The sequence below is a fragment of the Eumetopias jubatus genome, unplaced genomic scaffold, assembly GCF_037043125.1.
Source record: "Eumetopias jubatus isolate StellerSeaLion01/CBP00866 unplaced genomic scaffold, mEumJub1_p1.0 scaffold_1, whole genome shotgun sequence".
NCBI lineage: Eukaryota > Metazoa > Chordata > Mammalia > Carnivora > Otariidae > Eumetopias > Eumetopias jubatus.
This window is the reverse complement of record NW_028274807.1, coordinates 192,011,739-192,031,455: the sequence shown is the minus strand read 5'-3', so window position 1 is coordinate 192,031,455 and position 19,717 is coordinate 192,011,739. Positions and strand designations below refer to the sequence as shown.

The 19,717-nt window shown below is 43.5% G+C and overlaps 1 protein-coding gene across 4 annotated transcripts in view; it reads left to right on the top strand.

Moving 5' to 3' along the window:
- Nucleotides 1-19,717, top strand: part of ABHD6 (abhydrolase domain containing 6, acylglycerol lipase) — a 49,531-nt gene that overhangs the window by 19,139 nt on the left and 10,675 nt on the right. For all 4 annotated transcript variants that reach the window (XM_028110443.2, XM_028110445.2, XM_028110442.2 and 1 more), the window contains exons 4-7: nt 10,508-10,664; nt 13,047-13,160; nt 14,366-14,498; nt 17,697-17,854. In XM_028110443.2, the coding sequence (XP_027966244.1) occupies nt 10,508-10,664; nt 13,047-13,160; nt 14,366-14,498; nt 17,697-17,854 (562 nt within the window). The remainder of the gene's footprint in view (nt 1-10,507; nt 10,665-13,046; nt 13,161-14,365; nt 14,499-17,696; nt 17,855-19,717) is intronic.

The following is a 19,717-nucleotide window of genomic DNA, read 5'->3' as shown; positions in this document are numbered from 1 at the left end:
GGGGCTAAGGCCCCCGTGTGGCCCCTGCCATGGAGAGCCCAGAGTCGTGGGACCCTCGTGGCTCGGCAGAGGCACCATGGCTCTCCACACACGAAAGCCATCTTTCTTAACTCCAGTCAAGGCAGAGAATGCAGTTCGGTGATGGGGCCTGTCACCATGGATATGGCTGCAGACAGAGGTGTGATTATATAAAGGCCGATTCCACCCACCACATGCGGAAACCGACCTCCATGCTGCGTAATCCCTTCTACCCCCAGCTTCCTTGGGCTGTCAAGGAGAAGGCTTTCAGGGTCTAGAGTGTCAGAATAATTTTGACATTTGAGCTTTGAAAAGAAAAATAACCTCATAGCAAATAATTCACCTTTTTATTGAGTTAAAATTCACCGTTTTAAAGTGTGTACTTCAGTAGTTTTAGTATATTCATGGTGTTGGAGCGCCTGGCTGGCTCAGTCAGAAGAACATGTGACTCTTGATCTCGGGATTGTGAGTTCAAGCCCCAAGTTGAGTGTAGAGATTACTAAAAATGAAAACAATGAATTGTGGATCACTACACCAAAAACTAATGATGTATTGTATGGTGACTAACAACGTAATAAAATAAAATTAAAAAAAAGATTACTAAAAAAAAGTAAAAATAAAAACTTAAAAAAAATACACACACACGCACACGCACATGCACACACACGAGTGTTGTGCAGCCATTCCCACTATCTAATTCCAAAACATTTCCATCTTCCCAAAAGGAACCCCCGTACCCGTTTGCAGTTACTCACGGTTTCCCTGTCCCTTCATCACCTGGCAACTTTAACTACATCTTCTTTCTCTTTGGATTTGCCTATTTTGGCCATTTCATATAAATGAGATCATACAATCCGTGGCATTTGATGTGTGATTTCTTTGACTTAGCATGTTTTCAAGGTGCATCCATGCTGTAGCGCGTGTCAGTATTTCATTATTATGGCTGAATTCTAGTCCATTGTGTGGTTATACAACATACTATGTATGTATGTATTTATTTTTCTAAAGATTGTATTTATTTATTTGACAGAGAGAGACAGAGCGAGAGCGGGAACACGAGCAGGGGGAGTGGCAGAGGGAGAAGCAGGCTTCCCCGCCGAGCAGGGAGCCCCATGCGGGGCTCAATCCCAGGACCACCTGAGCCAAAGGCAGACGCTTAACCGACTGAGCCACCCAGGCGTCCCCATACTATGTATTTAAAAGGACATTTGTATTGTTTCCACTTTTTGCCTGTTGTGAATAATGCCACATAGCAAATAATTCACTTTTATTAACAAATAATACCACTAAAACCCTGTGAGGTCCCACAGAGCAGAGCATTCAGTCCCTTATTTAAATGACAGTATAGGGATGCCTGGGTGGCTCAGTGGGTTGAGCATCTGTCTTCGGCTCAGGTCATGATCTCAAGATGCTGGGATCCAGCCCCGCGTCGGGCTCCCTGCTCAATGGGGAGTCTGCTTCTCCCTCTTACTCTCCCTATGTGCACTCTCGCTCACTCTCCCTCTTATTCTTTATAAATAAATAAAATCTTTAAAAAAAATAAATGACCATATAGATGCATGTGATCTTAAAGCCTGCTCATGCCTGTCACTCTGCTCAGAGCTGTAGCCAGAGGACAAACACAGTGTTCTTGATTTTATGAACTCAGGCACACAAGCCAAGAAGAAACCCAGCTGGTTGGAGAGAATGTAAATCCTAGAAAACCTTTTGGTTCATGCCAGGTCGAATTGAGGTCTGAGGGGTTGTGATTATGGTACTAGAACCCATGATGCCATTGCAGAGGGCTGTCGGAAATCCTGTGATTTCCTCCTCCTCCCGCCCCCTTCAAAAGGCACAGCCTGTTTCCCTCATGTCCCTCACTGCAAGTGACATTTACCCAGTGAGGGTCCTGGGATGAGTCACTTATGTCCCTTAACCACAGCTATTCCTCTAAACACCTTTATTTACTCAACTACCCATAATGATCACCATTGGGTTCACTCTGCAGAGCTAGGTGGGGCAGGTTAATTTTCAGGGTTGCTGTGTGAACAGCAATAGACAGTAGAGCTAGCTGGGCTGGGCATTGCGAACACCCCAAGCTGCTCGCCGCATGCCCAGAAGGGTGTGCTATAATCATCACAGCAGGCTCTCTCCTGGACATCTCTCTGGGATCTTCTGAGCCTGTTCTGAGGGAAGAGGAACAGGTGTCCCCAGTAGACCAAGGCTCAGGGTCCCTGGAACATGGCCAGCCTCTCTCCACAGGAATGGGGACCATGGTTGCCCCTATAGGAGGCACCAAACACTTTGCTGTGAGTCAACAGAGAACCACAATTGGAGGTGCTGGGGCCACTGTGGGTGACATCAAAGGCAGCTCACAGGATGAAAGAGACTGGGGTTTTTAAAGATTTTTATTTTCCCTGAAGAAACTCAGTTGTGACCTAAAGGTAAGAAATCATAAATATAAGAGAAAAAAATGGACAAGAATTGAAAAAGAAAACTAGCATTGTTTGCAGATGATTATGTTCATAGAAAGTCCAAAGGAATCTATAGAAAATTTTTTGGAATTAATAAGTGACTTTGGCAAGATTGCTAAATACAAGATAAGTAAACAAAAATCAGTTATATTCTTACATGACAGCGACAAAAAATAGAAAATGAAAAAAATTAATGATACTGTTTACTGTTGTATCAACAAATACAGAATACCTAAGAATAAATCTAAAGAACAGTATGGAAGTCCTCTGGACAGAAAACTATGAAGTGTTAGAGAAATTCTGAAAGACCTAAAGTAGTGGAGTTACAGACAATATTTGTGAGTTGGAAGACTTTCTTATCACTGGGATGTCAGATTTCCCTAAAATGATACATAGTTCAATGTACACTCATTTAAAATCCCAGCAGGTTTGTTTTTTTTAAAGATTTTATTCATTTATTTGAGAGAGAGAGAGAGAGAACGTGCCCAAGTGGGGGGGATGGGCAGAGGGAAAGAGAGAAGCAGGCTCCCCGCTGAGCAGGGAGCCCCATGCGGGGCTCGATCCCAGGACCCTGGGATCATGACCTGAGCCAAAGGCAGATGCTTAACCCACTGAGCCACCCAGGCGCCCCCCCCCAGCCAGTTTTTTTTTAATGGAATTTAATAAACTGCTTTTTAAATTTATAAAGAAAAGCAAAGAGCCAGTTAAGCAAGACAGTTTTGAAGAGGAACAATGCGAGATGATTTACATGACCAGCTGTCAAACCTGATTATAAAGCAGCAGTAAATCAAGGCAGTATAAAATTGGCACAAAGAAGGGCAAACCAACGGGACAGGAGAGCCCAGGAACAGACGTACATAGATACAGTCCCTTGAATTATGCTTTGCAGTGGGGGAAGGGGGCTGTGTCAACTAGATATCCATGTGGGAAAAAGTTCATCATGACCTGTTTGGTAGGCAGAATTACTAAAACACTCCCACAAAGATCTACCTCTGTGATCCCAAGAACCTGTGAGTATGGCAACAAATCACTCCCACAGTCGTTACGTTACATACAGTGGACCTGAAGACAGGATTACCCCAGGAGGCCTGATCTAGTCATATTAGCTCTTAAAGGTGGAGGGGTTGGAAGGACGAGAAAGACTCAGTGCTGTGCCTAGTTTGAAGTCAGAGAGGACCCCGTGAGAGGGAATGCTAGTGGGCTCTAGGAGCGGATGGCCCGTGGCCTGACAGCCAGCAAGACAGCAGGGATCTCAGTCCTAGACCCCAAGAACCTGAATGCTGCTAATAACCTAAAAAGCTCAGAAGTTGATTCCTTCCCAGAGCTTCCAGATCAGAGCCGGCAGGTGCCTTGATTTCAGCTTTGTGATACCTTCAGAAGAGAACTCGGCTAAGCTCACTCCTGACCTACAGAATCTTGAGTTAATAAATGAGTGTTGTTTGAAGCTGCTCAGCTTGGTAATTTGTAACGCAGCCATAAAAAAGAATACGGCCTCATCTACAACCTTGTACCATGCACAAAAATCAAATCCAGGTGGATTATAGATCTAAATGAAACAATAAAGCTTTTGTAAGAAAACATAGAAAAACCTCACAACAAGAGGTTATCCAAATGACCAGTAAACATATGTAGTGGCGGTCAACCTTGTTGGCCATACAGGACGTTTAATAAATGAAAACCACAATGAGAGGCCATTTCCCACCCACCAGGATGGCTTACGTGAAACAGACCAGCAATTCCAAGTATGGGAAAGGATGTTGTATTCATATCCTAGAGCTGCTGTGATAAATGACCACAATGTGGGTGACTTAAAACAACAGATATTTATTCTCTCATAGTTCTGGAGGTTGGAAATACCAAATCAAGGTTTTGGCAAGGTCGGTTCCTTCTGGCAGCTCTGAGGGACAATCTGTTCAGTGGCTCTTCCCTAGCTTCTGGTGACTGTGAGCTATCCTGGGCATTCTTTGAGTTGCAGATATGTCCTTCATATGTAGATGTGGCGCTTCACTGTCTGCCTCTATATGTCACATGGTGGTGTTCCTTTGGTGTGTTTCTGGGTCCACATTTCCCTTTTTTTATAATGGCACTGGCCATATTGGATTTAGGGCCAACCCTAAGCCAGTATGACCTCAACTCAACTCGATTATATCTGGAAAGACGCTGTTTTGTTTTGTTTTGTTTTTTTGGACGCTGTTTCCAAATAAGGTCATATCTCCAGGTTCCAGATAGACATGAATTTGGGGGAATACTATTCAACCCACTATGGATGTGGAGCAACTAGAATCTGGCGTATTGTTGATAAAGTGTAAATTGGTTTGGAAAACTTTTTGTCAATATGACCCCCTCATTTCACGCAATAGAAGTATTTCTGTAGTGTGTGTATATATGTATATATATACACATATATGGATATATATACACACACATATATATGGGAAGAGAGAGATCAAAAGACGTATGAAAGAATGTTCCATAGCAGCTTCATTTATAGTACCTCTGAACTGGAAACACCAGTGTCTGTTAATACCTAATAGATACATAAAGGTGTAGTTGTGCCACTATTCATATAGTATTCAATGGAAAGGAAAGAACTTGTTCTACAACACAAACGTAATATTGAGTGAAGGAAGTCAGAGACAAACAAATACTTACCATATGATAAAGTTCTGAAACAGCAGAACTGTCCTGGAGACGTAAAGGGAGGCAGGGGTTACCTTTGGCGGGTAGTGATGGGGAAAGACACAAGATAGGCACCTGGGATGCTGGTCATTTTCTAGATCCTAATCTGGGTGGCAGATGCTGGATTCATTCGTTTTGTACAAATTCATCAGGCTGTACGCTTAAAATTCATGCCCTTTTTAAAAAAAAGCTACCGTATGATCCAGCAATTTCACTCCTAGGTGAGCTGAGAACACGAAGAGAACTGAAAACATGTCCACAGAAAAAGTTGTACATGAATGTTCATAGTGGCATTATTCCTAAGAGCTAAAAAGGAAAAACAATCCAAATGTCCATGAACTGATGACTGGATAAACAAGTGTGTGTATCCATATGATGGAATATGATTTAGCCTTAAAAAGGAATGGAGTATTGGGCACCTGAGTGGCTCATTTGGTTAAGCGACTGCCTTCGGCTCAGGTCACGATCCTGGAGTCCCAGGATCGAGTCCAGCATCGGGCTCCCTGCTCAGCAGGGAGTCTGCTTCTCCCTTTGACCCTCCCCCCTCTCATGCTGTCTCTCTCTCTCTCAAATAAATAAAATCTTTAAAAAATTAAAAAAAAAAAAGGAATGGAGTACTAATACATCCTATAACATAGACTAACTTGAAAAGCATTATGCTAGGTGAAATAAGCCAGACACAAAAAGCCACATACCAAATGTGACCCCATTTATATGAGATATCCAGAATAAGCAAATCCATAAAGTAAACACAAAGAGACATGAAGGAAATTAGTGGTTGCCAGGATCTATAGGGAGAGGGTGATGGAGAGTGAGTGCTAATCAGTGTGGATTTCTTCTTCTTTTTTTTTTTTTAGGATTTTATTTGTTTATTTGACAGAGAGAGAACACAAGCAGGGGGAGCAGCAGAGGGAAAGGGAGAAGCAGGCTCTCCACCAAGCAGGAAGCCCGATGCAGGGCTTGATCCCAGGACCCTGGGATCATGACCTGAGCCGAAGGCAGATGCTTAACGACTGAGCCACCCAGGCGCTCCCCCCTTTTTTTAATTATGGTAAAACATATGTAACATAAAATTTACCATTCTACCTATTTTAAAGTATACAGTTCAGTCTTGTTTCTTTTTGATGAAAATATTCCAGATATAGATAGTGGATGGTTGCATTACTTTGTGAATATACTTAAAAAAAAAAATCCTCAATTGTATTTAAAAGGGTGACTTTTATGGTATATCAATTATATCTCAATAAAAAGAAAGCTATACTCAACAGCCTAGTCATTAGGGAAATGCAAATCAAAACCACAGTGAGATACTACACAAATTAGGGTGGCTATTATTACATAATTTTTTAGGGTACCTATTTAAAAAAAAACAAAATAACAAGTGTTGGTGAGGATATAGAGAAATCCTTGTGCATCGCTGGTAGAAATGTAAAATAGTACAACTGCTGTGGACAAATTTAGTGGTTCCTCAAAAAAAAAAAAGTTACACTTAGAATTACCTTATGATCCAACGATCCTACTTCTGTGTATAAACCCCAAAGACTTGAAAGTAGGAACTCAAACCGGCATTTATATACTGATGTTCGTAGCAGCATTACTTACAATAGCCAAAAAAAATGAAACTTCCCAAATATTCATTAATAGATGAATGAAAGGTCACCTGGGTGGCTGTGTTGGTTAAGCAACTGCCTTCAGCTCAGGTCATGAACCCAGGGCCCTGCTTCTCCCTCTCCCTCTGCCACTCCCCCTGCTTGTGCTCTTCTGCTCTCTCTGTGTCAAATAAATAAATAAAATCTTTAAAAAAAAAAGATGAATGGTAAACAAAATGTGGCACCTATATACAATGGAATGGTATTCAATTTGTTTTTTTCTTTTTAAAGATTTTATTTATTTATTTGACAGAGACACAGCGAGAGAGGGAACACAAGCAGGGGGAGTGGGAGAGGGAGAAGCAGGCTTCCCGCGGAGCAGGGAGCCCGACGTGGGGCTCGATCCCAGGACCCAGGGATCCTGACCTGAGCCAAAGGTAGATGCTTAATGACATAAAAACTGAATACCGGGCACCCCTGGTATTCAGTTTTTAAAAGGAATGAAATTCTGGGTGCCTGGGTGGCTCAGTCATTAAGCATCTACCTTTGGCTCAGGTCAGGATCCCTGGGTCCTGGGATCGAGCCCCACGTCGGGCTCCCTGAGCAGGGAGCCTGCTTCTCCCTCTCCCACTCCCTGTGCTTGTGTTCCCTTTCTCACTGTCTCTCTCTCTGTCAAATAAATAAATAAAATCTTTAAAAAAATAAATAAATAAAAATAAAAGGAATGAAATTCTGACACCTGCTATAACATGGATGAACCTTGACATCATTATGGAATGTGGAATAAGCCAGACACAAAAGAACAATGTTGTATGAATCTGTTTATATGAGGTGCCTATGATAGGCAGACTCATAGAGATAGAAAGTAGAATAGAGGTTATCAGGGGCTGAAGGGAGGAGGGGAATGGGGGGGTTATTATTTAAGGGTGATAGAATTTCTGTTTGGGATGATGAAAAAGTTCTAGAAATGGATGGTAGTGATGGTTATGTACAACATTGTGAATGTACTTAATGCCACTTAATTGTGTGGTTAAAATGGTGAATCTTCTGATGCATATTTTACCACAAAGAAAGAAAGAAAGAAAGAAAGAAACAGAAGTGTTAAAGTACTTTTCTGCCAGAGGTTCTTGTAACCTAGTAATGCTGAGACTTCTAGGATGAAGGGTCTGGACCCTGGAGGAGTGTAAATGTATGCAGTGGAGTACCCCATCACTCAGCCATAAAAAAGGAAGATCTTACCATGTGTGACAACATGGATGTACCTAGAGGGTATTATGCTAAGTGATATTTCAGTCAGAGAAATACCGTGTGACTTGACTTATGTGAGGAATCTAAAAAACAAGACAAATGAACAAACAAAAAACAGAAAGAGAATCATAAATGCAGAAAACAAACTTGGTGGTTGCCAAAGGGGAAGTGGGTGGGGGGATGTACAAGGTTCCAGTTATACAATAAATGAGTCGTGGAGATGAAAATTAGAGCAGAGGGAATATAGTCCAGAGTCTGTAAAAACAGCATGCTGTTACCTGGTGATGTATCCTGGCAGATGGCAGCTACACTTAACGTGGGGAGCACTGACTCATGTGTAGAATCGCCCAAGCACTGTATTGCATACCCGAAGCTCATAAAACATTGTATGTCAACTATACTTTAATTTTTAAAAAAGATCACATAGTCAATAAATGAATGACCTGGGATATGAATGAATGCATGAGCTCGTGTTAGTAGTGCTATGATGTAGAATTTTGAAATATGCTTGCTTCATCATAAGAGCTTTTAAGCTAGCCAGTGTTGTTTTTACTGTGTTGAACAGGGAATGCATTTCATTGAAAAAGGAAAGCAGTAAAAGTCTCCTTCCTCCCCTGTTCCCTTTCCACCTGCTTCTCACTAGAATCCCCGCCTCCACTCCACATAGTCATCTTAATAGTGTCTGGTATATGCTCTCATGCTTTTTGTTTGCAGATGCAAGTAAATATGAATAAATAGCCTCATTCCCTTCTCCCTTTATTTACACCAAGGGTTAACACTGGTCCGTTTAGGCAATTTGCTTTTTGTAGGACTTGGCTACCTCTCTGGTGCAAAGTGTACTCCAGAGTGAATCTCTGATTGAATTAATTATCTTTCGTCTTAGAGAGATTCTTCATGCAGAGAGTTCAATTTGTTTGGTGGTAATTCTATATTGAAATTGAATTCGGGCCAAACTCCAGCACTGCCAAGTCTTACGTAACCGACAGAAGCTGAACTTTCAACCAGCTGCCGTATGTTGTGAGGAATAAAGCCAGAAGACTGATGCAGATAGTTCCTAAGAGTCAAGTTCTCAGGTGCCTGGTGGCTCAGTTGCTTAAGCATCTGCCTGTGGCTCAGGTCATGATCCCAGGGTCTTGAGGAGCCCTGCTCAGTGGGGAGCCTGCTTCTCTCTCTCCCTCTGCCCCTCCCCACCCCCAACTCGTGCTCTCTCTCACTATCTCCCTCTCTCTCTCAAATCAATAAATAAAGTCTTAAAAAAAAGTCAAGTTCTCACTCTCAAAATCTCTAGGGGAAGAAACCAGCATATATGAATATATATGTAATTAATATATATTTTTAAATACATACATATGTATATGTGTTTGGGAGGTGGCATATGGCCCTTAATTGAGCTTATCCACCAGAGTGGAAATAATGTCTGTATAAAAACAAATGTTTGTTACTATGACTTCTACATCACAATTAAAACCCACCATTGAGTCCACTCAATCAAAATCCACTAGTTCAAAATCAATAGCTTCTTTGAAGCCACAGTAACTCTTAGATAAGGTTAAGACTCAAAAGCAGAAATTTGGTTGGCTGGAAAGCGAATTAAACTTCCCAGTTGCTCAAATAGAATTACAAAAGGACAAAATTGTGTTTTTCGCAGAGATAAGAGTCCGCTGGACTCACCAACACTGGACAGCTGTCTCCGAGGATTTCGTCCTGAGATCGTCAGGAATCCAGGCACCCTTTAGACAGTCATGTGTTGTCCTTTCTCCCCATTCAGAGATTTGTGGTTGTGTGGAGTGACACCACCAGCAGCAATTGTAGCCTTGATGAGAGAGGCTGGTTCTTCCTCTCCACAGAGAGCAGGTTGCTTTACCTGAAGTCTTGGGATGCATTTCCTGCCTGTCAGGGTCCCTCTGCAGTGAGGTACTTACTTTGGGATGGTGCTACACGAATGGCATTCATGGCCCGTCGTCCTAGATTTCAGGTGTCCGTGAATATGGCCCGCCAGGAAACGCAAGCCAGCTCTCTGCAAGGGGAAACTGCCTTCGTCTTGGCCTTTCTGGAGTTCCTCCCATCCTTACCACCAGCCACTTTGAATTCAGCTGCAGCTCAAGCAAGCGAGGCAGAGAAAGGCCAGTCAGACAGCTGGAGAGATCCCACCGCCTACTCCTTCATCACACCACCATTCAAACTGCTAAAAATAGAGATACAAATATATAGATTAACAAAAGGCTATGACATGTCATGCTCCTTCAGAAACTACTCTTTTTTTCTCCTCCTAGTTAGAAGTATTAGAAAAGTACATACCAGAATATTTATTTAAGGTGCTTCCTGGAATGGTTTCACTTAGTGTGCCCTGAGGGTGAAGCTCAGGGGGACTCCAGAGACCTCTGGGAAGAAGGAGGAGGGGAGCTGGAAGAAGGGTTTGTCTTCCCATGCAGTAGGACTGTGAACAGGGCACATGCCCCTCCCAAAGCCACTTCTCTGGAGCTTGCTGATTTTGTCTCGCCTCTATTTTTTCCTCCCCAGGTACTGGCGGAGAACGTTGGGTATGCAGGTCCACTACGTTTACCACGAAGACTATCAGTTCTGTTATTCCTTCCGGGGCAGGCCTGGGCACAAACCGTCCATCCTCATGCTGCATGGGTTCTCTGCACATAAGGATATGTGGCTCAGCGTGGTCAAGGTGCGGTTCTAGGTTCTTCTCTCTCCATAGGGTGGCACTCAGTAAAGAAAAGGGTGTCCACTTGCATGTGATGTCGTCAGCAATGATGGAAAGCCAAGGGAACCCAGAACTGTGGTTCAAATCATCTTAAAACTAATTCAGTAGAGGGGCGCCTGGCTGGCTTAGTCGGTAGAGCATGCAACTCTAGATCTCAGGGGTTGTGAGTTCAAGCCCCGTGTTGGGCATGGAACCTATTTTTAAAACCCCCCCACAAAAAAAACTAATTCAGTATACAGTTAACCCTTGAACAGCATGGGAATTAAGGGAGCCCACCCATGATGCAGTCAAAAACTCACGTATAGCTTTTTTGCTCTCCCCAAATTTGACTACGAATAATCTGTTAACTGGAAGGCTTACCAATAACATAAATGGTCAGTTAACACATATTTTGTATGTCATATGTATTATAGATTGTATTCTTAAAATAAGCTAGAGAAAAGAAAATGTTATTAAGAAAATCATAAGGAAGGGCGCCTGGGTGGCTCAGTGGTTAAGCGACTGCCTTTGGCTCAGGTCATGATCCTGGAGTCCCGGGATCGAGTCCCGCAGAGCCCGCTTCTCCCTCTGACCCTCTCCCCTCTCATGCTGTTTCTCTCTCTCTCTGTCTCTCAAATAAATAAATAAATAAAATCTTTTAAAAAAAAAAAGAAAATCATAAGGAAGAGAAAATACATGTACTGCATTGTATCGAAAAAATCCACCTCTAAGTGGACCTGCACAGTTCAAACCCATGTTGTTTGAGGGTCAGCTGTGTTACTCAAATCCTTTTGTCAGACAAAAGTTACTCAGTTCAGTATTATTTGTAAAACCTGCACCTTAGAAATCATTTCACCATATGAATATATGAATATTCACCATATGAATATTCTTAGGGAAGGTTTCTGACACTCTGCTTCCTCGCAGAACTTGTCATGACTGGGGCACCTGCGTGGCTCAGTCGGTTAAGTGACTGCCTTTGGCTCAGGTCATGATCCTGGAGTCCCGGGATCGAGTTCCACATCGGGCTCCCTGCTCAGCAGGGAGTCTGCTTCTCCCTCTGACCCTCTTCCCTCTCATGCTCTCTATCTCTCATTCTCTCTCTCTCAAATAAATAAATAAATAAAATCTTAAAAAAAAAAAGAACTTGTCATGACTGTCAAGATCAGGTTGAACAAAATCATTTATTCTTTTTTTTAATTTATTTATTTATTTTAAAGATTTTATTTATTTATTTGAGAGGGAGAGAATGAGAGATAGCACAAGACGGAAGAGGGTCAAAGGGAGAAGCAGACTCCCCGCTGAGCAGGGAGCCCAATGTGGGACTCGATCCCGGGACTGCAGGATCATGACCTGAGCTGAAGGCAGTCGCTTAACCAACTGAGCCACCCAGGCACCCTAGAGAAACTGTCTTGATCTGACAGCTTTCTGAGATAGTTTTCCAAATCACTCACTTTCTGTCCTGGTTTCCTTGGGTGTGGCAACGTGCTCTACTTGGTAAGAGTGACCAGGTGGTGCAGGTTGGGCCTGGGAGAGGTCTTGGGAGGGACGTGCTCCAGACTCCCACCTCAAGCAGAACCATGCCTGAATGATTCCAAGTAGGATCTACACCAGGGGGAAAAGGCTCACACATCCTATAGTCACTCCTGTTCTCATTCCCAAATTCCACTGTAAGGACAGTCATCCTCATGCCATAACGAACCTCTCACTTCCTGACCCTCCTCAGATATTTTTGGTATAACTGGTATTTTGTGTATTGATAGCTGATGTTTCTCAGCTTCTGGTTAAAAGTGGCACAAATATAAATGGAAGGTGTTTTTGGATAATAATCATCCCAGGAATTAGACCTTAATGCAAAAAAAAAAGGGGGGGGGTGTTGAAACCAGAATCAGAGTGATCAGACATGGTTCTGAGCTTTGCTCCTGTTGGCTCCGGAGCCTCCCAGGGTTCTGGGAGAACAGAGTCTTCTTTCCTAGCTCCAAGTCTCCCCAAGTCAGTGGCTGCATGACTGGAGTAAGTGTGGAGGGGGTGAAAGGAAAGGAGAGAGTACTTACCAACTGGTATCGAGAAAGAGCGAGACTCAAGCCTGCTACCCCGACCTTTATCCCCCCCTCCCCCCCGCTTTCCACACATCTCCTGAGTCCCCTCCCATCTTTGTATTGGTCTTTGAGGGTCTCTGCTCCCTAGGAGGCTACTAGCAGTACTCACATCATATGTAACTAGGACAAGACCCTGGGTGGCCTAGGCCCAGACATCCTCAGGGATGGCTGTCCAGGTCACTTGGTAAGTGGGAGTGACCTCCCTAGAAGAGTGAGCAGACATGTCCTGCACACCACATCCTGACTCTCTGCACCTGTGTGTCCCTAGTTCCTTCCAAAGAACCTGCACTTGGTCTGCGTGGACATGCCAGGACATGAGGGCACCACCCGATCCTCCCTGGATGATCTGTCCATAGATGGGCAAGTAAAGAGGATACACCAGGTAAGCAGGAGGCTCCGCCAAAAATTGCTCAGACTGTGTCTTACCCACCTTACGTGCCCAAGTCTGGAGAGCACGAAAGACAGTTCCATGCTGACTTGTAACCAGTATCCAGTGCATTCTGTCTGCAAATATTTGCAAACAAAAATGGCATCCTAGTGGTATCATTGGTCAGCTGTGGAGGACCAGGACCTATTGCAGACAGTGCTCCTTTAAGCCTACTTTATTTAGTTATTTCTCAAGAAATATGATACGGACCTTTTTTTTTAGCTCTTTAAAAAAGGAGTTTAGAATTCTCAAGACCATTTCCCTAGAGTCTATTTTTTTTGCTTACCACCTACATGACACAACATAATGATGGCCCCTCTGCCTAGTTGTGGAGGATGGGGAGGGTGCTCTTTGCATTTTGTTCTTTTTTAGCATCTAGCCTCAGCCTCTCTCTCGCAGGGCTTTCAAGGTCATGGGGCTCTTGAATCACTTCAGAATTTAGTAATCTGTAAGTTACAGATTGACATTATGAATTTTCCCCAGATGAGGTTGTTTATTTAATGTCTGTACCCAGCCTAACCCTTACCTTTGAAGTGTGTATTCTGATGAGGTCAGGAACCTTGTCTTTTGGGGTCTTTGCTGTATCCTCAGGAGCTGACCATAGTTCCTTATACATAATAGATATCCAATAAATACATTTTTTTAAATGGGTGGATGGTTGGTGGAACGGTTGGATGAATGGTTAGATGGTTGAATAGACAGGTAGGTGAATCATTATATGAAATGAATGGATGGATGGGAAGGGCTTTTAATGTAGGGTAAGAGTCAGCAAGCCATTGTTGGCTTTCTGTAAGCGAGGTTTTCTTGGAATATAACCATGCTTATTCATTTACATATTAGCTCTGGCCACTTTTGTGCTACAACAGCAGGGTTGAGTAGTTGCAGCAGAGAACATGTGACCCACAAAGCAAGAAATATATTTCTCTTGGGACCTTTGTAAAAAAAAAAAAAAGTTTGCTGGCTCATGAGTTAGGGGAATCCTTGTCGGTTTTATACTTATAAATGACCCTTCAATCACCATGCCAGGTAAAGAGGATTATATGCCACAGGGTTTGTCTGGATAATGGATCCAGTAGATTTCAGAGGTTTTCTGCTGTGTAATCAGTCTTGTTATTGTCTACAGCTATATAACCAAACCTCCTTCTCATTTCCCTCCCTAGTTTGTAGAATGCCTCAAGCTGAACAAAAAACCCTTCCACCTCATAGGCACCTCCATGGGTGGCCACGTGGCTGGGGTATATGCTGCTTACTACCCATCAGATGTCTGCAGTCTTTGTCTTGTGTGCCCTGCTGGTAAGTTACAAGGCTAAAATAAGCCCTGTGTGTGACTTGAACAAATGGCAGTGTCTGCGCTGTCTTGTAGAATCATTTTTTCAATATCTACTTTAGAGATACGCAAGGCTTCAGTGATAACAAACCAACAATAATTGAATAACCGTAATCATAACCATACTAACTGAAAATCTAGAGCCAGCCTTGTTCCACAAAGGATTCGAGGTGGTTAATTTAAGTGTGTCCTAGTACATTACAGCATATAAATACTTTGAAATATAATGATAATATTAAGAGCCAGCATTTTTTTTTTTAAGATTTTATTTATTTATTTGAGAGAGAGAGTGAGCAGGGGGAGGAGCCTAGGGAGAGGAACATGCAAACTCCGAGATCAGCACGGAGCCCAGTGCGGGGTCCAGTCCCATGACTCTGAGGTCATGACCTGTGCTGAAACCTAGTCAGATGCTCAGCTGACTAAGCCACCCAGGCGCCCCTAACATCCAACATTTATTGAGCTCTTACGAGCTAAGGTCTTTATATGGATTTAGTTCTTGCCATATCCTTCTAAGGTGAAAGTACTATTATTATGCCTCTCTCCTTTTTTACTGAAAACTCAGAAATCTTGATACATGACAAGATCTTTTTTTAAAAAAATCAACATACTTTAGTTTCTGTGTTTTTATGTGTATACGTGTCAACTTGAACTGTAATACATCCCCAGAAATTACAATTTGAAGTCAGATTTTTTTTTAAGGATTTTATTGGGAAAAAAAGATTTTATTTTTTTAAGTAATTTCTACATCCAATGTGGGGCTCAAACTTAACCCCAAGATCAAGAGTCACATACTTCACTAACTGAGCAAGCCAGGCACCCCTGAAGTTGGATTTTTAGAATTCATTTTCTTCTATAAGTCTTCAAATTAGGATATATAATGTGTTAGAGAGAAAATCTTAATTTTTCTTTTTCCTTCTCCTGCTCCCTCTCTCTCTCATACTTGACTGGATTATGATTTACATGTAGTAAATTGCCCAAATTTTAAGTATACATCTCAATGATTTTTTACATGGGTAATTACTCTCCAGATCGAGATAGTACACCCATTTTATAGGTGGGAACATTGAGGCACAAAGAAATTACGTTACTGCTGGAGCTACAATAGGAACGGATCCTAGGTTGTCTGACTCTAGAACCCAAACTGTGGTTTTTTGGAAATCCTTTGATGTCCGCTACCTCTTATATGTCACTCTTACCCACTACCTCCTTTATCTGCTAGAACCTGCCGTGAGTCAAACCTTCTACTGAAACCTAACTAAAGTGACCTTTTAAAATCTTTTAGTCACCAAAATCGCTTTCAGGTCTGTTAAGGACATTGCAATTGAAACTCCCAAAGGATTTTCTTTTCTCCTTTTTCCAGGCACTATGTCTGAATTCATTTGGTCTTTTGGTAATAAAGTTTGAGAATCGGAGAAACAGCTCCAATGGAAGTTATTAGATTTTTAATTGTTTATGGAAGGTCAAATCTAACTGACTTTTTTGAACGTATGTTCATTTGCACACCTAAGTTTCAATTGGGAATTTAAAATTGAGATTATTTGGGGGCAGCTGGGTGGCTCAGTCAGTTAAGCATCCGACTCTATTTCGGCTTGGGTCATGATCTCAGGGTCTCTGGCTCTGCACTGAGTGTGGAGCCTGCTTATGATTCTCTTTCTCCCTCTCCTCTTGCCCCTCCTCCCCACTCATGCTCTTACTTAACTGATTGATTGAGTGATTAAAAATAAATAAAATTAAGATGATTTGTGTGTGGAAATGAAAAGATAAGCTTTTTTACTTTGAAATAATTTTAAATTTACAGAAATGTTGCAGAGGTAGTACAGAGAGTCCCACATAACCCTTCACCCAGCTTCTCCCATTGTTAATGGCTCACCTTACCACAGTAAATTTGTCACAGCTAAGAAACCAACACTGGTGGGCGCCTGGGTGGCTCAGATGGTTAAGCGTCTGCCTTTGGCTCAGGTCATGATCCCAGGGTCCTGGGATCGAGTCCCGCATCGGGCTCCCTGCTCCTTGGGAGCCAGCTTCTCCCTCTGCCTCTCTCTCTCTCTCTCTCTCTCTCTCTCTCTGTCTTTCATGAATAAATAAATAGAATCTTTAAAAAAAAAGAAAGAAAGAAAGAAACCAACACTGGTAACAGCACTAATAACTGAACTCTGGGATGAATTTGGATTTCATTTGTTTTTCCACGAATGTCCTTTTTCTGTTCCAGGATCCAATCCAGGATACCACATGACATTTAATCTAGGATTATTTTTAAAGTAAAAGGAAATAGATCATGTAACCTGCCCCATGACATCACAAAAGCCACACGATGCTTGTGCTAGCTTTAAAGGAACTGCTGAATATAGGAAATCTATAAAGTGTGGGTTTCTGCAGCACAGTATGATGTCACTGCCTTTCTTCTGAAACGTAGCTCGTCAGCTAAGTTAAACACCTAGACCTTTGCTCCGTGTTGGAAGTGAAAATTACTTCTACCCTCCCGTGCACATCAGCTCATGTGAATGAATTCTCTCATGTCTTGCTCCAGGGAGATAGGAAATGATGGTCAGTCTCAAAGGCGTCTGGTCTCAGTGAGCACCTAATGCTCTCCTGGAGGAAGAGGGGCTGTGTGGAGGGCAGCTACTCTCTCTCTCCCTGTGGTTATGTATTGACCCCAAAAAAGAGACTACTAAGTGGCTCCAGGCCAAGGGAAGGAGGCGTCAGTCACTCCAGTCCTATGTTCTCTTCCCATCATGTATTTTATCAGCTCTCCTCTCAATGATAACGGATATGAAGGGGCTCAGGCAAGTTGTCTTCTAGACTGATGCTTCTTAAACTCTTTCATACACATGCCTCCCCGGCAGCTTGTTCAAGTGCAGATTCAGAGTCAAGAGACTTAGGAGAGGGACTGAGATTCTGCATTTCCTATGGGCTTCCAATGCTGCTGGTCCATGGACCACAGTTTGAATAACCAGTCCCTAAACCATCCTGAAGGAGTCTTTTTCTGTTTCTCAGAGTGGGGTTTTGACTTTGAGCCCGGATGGTAGTACCAATGAAAAAGAAATCTGGTGAAAAACACCTGAAATATCCTAGCCTCTGGGCTGATATTGGAAGTTTCCTATATAAAATGAGACTTGGTAAGAAGGTAGGTACATTGCCAAGCTGTTCTGGTTTGAATCCCGCAGGCTTGCAGTACTCAACTGATAATCAATTTGTGCAGCGGCTCAAAGAACTGCAGAACTCGGCCACCATGGAGAAGATCCCCTTGATCCCATCCACCCCAGAAGAGATGAGTGAAATGCTCCAGCTCTGCTCCTATGTCCGCTTCAAGGTGCCCCAGCAGGTATTGTGCTTTCAGCAGCAATATGCCTGCCCTCTGCCAAAGGTTCAGCCAGCCTCCTCACGCACCCCTTCCCTCTTGTGCTCCTCTATGTAGTCATTCAACGGCTGTCTGTCCTGGGTCTGTGACGGGTCAGGCATGGTGTTTAGACACAGTGGTGAAGAAAGAAGACAGGGTACCTGGGCAGACACAGGCCAGTTCGGGAAGCAGACAGTTAACAAGTAAATATGTACGCATGGTGATAAGTCCTATGGCGGAAATGAAGATGGTATAGTGATTGACAGGAGGGAGGCGGGGGAGTCTTTGATAAGCCTCTCTGAGGAAATAATGTGGGCAGAGGTGGGGAAAACATAGATAAGTTCAAGACACTGGAAGGAGGCTGGGGCCCAGGCCTGGCATCTATCTAGAGGGAAAGCGGGGGAGGGAGGCAAGGGCTGCAGCAGAGACTTGCTTCTTTTCTTTTCTCTTCTTTCTTTCTTTCTTTTTAAATTTCAGGACTGCTTTACATGCTTAAAAATTGCTAAGAACCCTAAAGAGCTTTTGTTTGTGGAGGTTCTGCCTATTGATATTTACCATATCAGAAAGTAAAACTCAGAAAGGTAAAACACAAGAACATACAGGCACTCATTCCATTAGCTGTCAGCGTGATGACGCTGCCCCTCCACAAGCAGGCTTTGAGACACAGAATGCTTCTGAGAGCATGGAAGTGAAGCAGGCAAGTAACATTTAGCATTACGGGGGAAATCGTTTGGCCTCACGAGCTCCCAGGAGCCACTTGGAGAACCACGGGGCTAGATCACATAGGACTCTACAGGTTATGAGAAGGAGCCTGCATTTCCCCTAAGAGGACTGGGTGGGGGGCACAAACAGAAGCAGAGAACCAGGGGGGTGCTCCTGTGGCCTGGCAGTGACAGTGGTGTAGACGAGGGCAGTGGCAGTGGAGACTAGAGATCCGAGCTGCTTTGGGAGGAGGGATGGGCAGGATTTATTGGCAAATTGGCAGTGGAGGATGAGGGACAGTGAGGACTCACAGGTGGCTTCTGGTACTTAAGTTGGACGAAGGCAGCAGTTTCTGAGTGAGGGAAGGAGAGAGGGAGAAGAGGTCTTGGGGACGAGCGAAGGGCTCCATTTCAGACATGTTCAGGTTCTGTGAGGCCTCCAGGTGCAGACGTCAAGCAGCCGGTTGCATATGCAGGTGGAGCTGAGGGACATCTGGCCCGGAGCTGTGCAGTTAGAGCCGTCCGCCAGGACGCTGTTACTGGTCACGGTCTGAATGAAGCCGTGAATCTGGGGAGGCACTGTGGAAACCAAGAGAGGAGAATGCATGGCTAAGTCTCATAACTGCAACTAATCTCTTCCTAGGGTAGGAACTGGACCCTGCCTCGCCGTGGGGTGGGTCCTCCTAGAAATTGAGGGAATGGGCTGTATGCAGAAGGTGTGAACATGACTCAGTTAAGGGGTATAGAAGCTCCCAGAATCTGATTCTGTGGTACATTCTATCCCTGAAATCCTCTCTTTAGTTGTGAGGTTGCACTGATCCCCTCCCAGCCATGCTCTCTGCCCAGAAGAGAGTGGCCAAACCGTGCTTTAGGAAATTCCATGCTTTGAGTCGTCAGGGATATGAAAACACGGGGAGAGAGTAAGTGGCAACTCTAGAAGTCTTCCCTCCTGGGAGGCAAGGAGCACCCGAGCACTCTGTGTCATGTTATGTTTGTCTGTTAACTTGTCTGCATCTTCCACTCTAACCTCAGTAAGACCAAGGATTTTGTCTTAACTGCCTGCTCTATCCGCAGCCTTTACTAACACGGTGCTTGCGTGAAGTAGGTCCTCAGTATAGATTGGGTGGGTCAGAGGGAGGGAGGATAA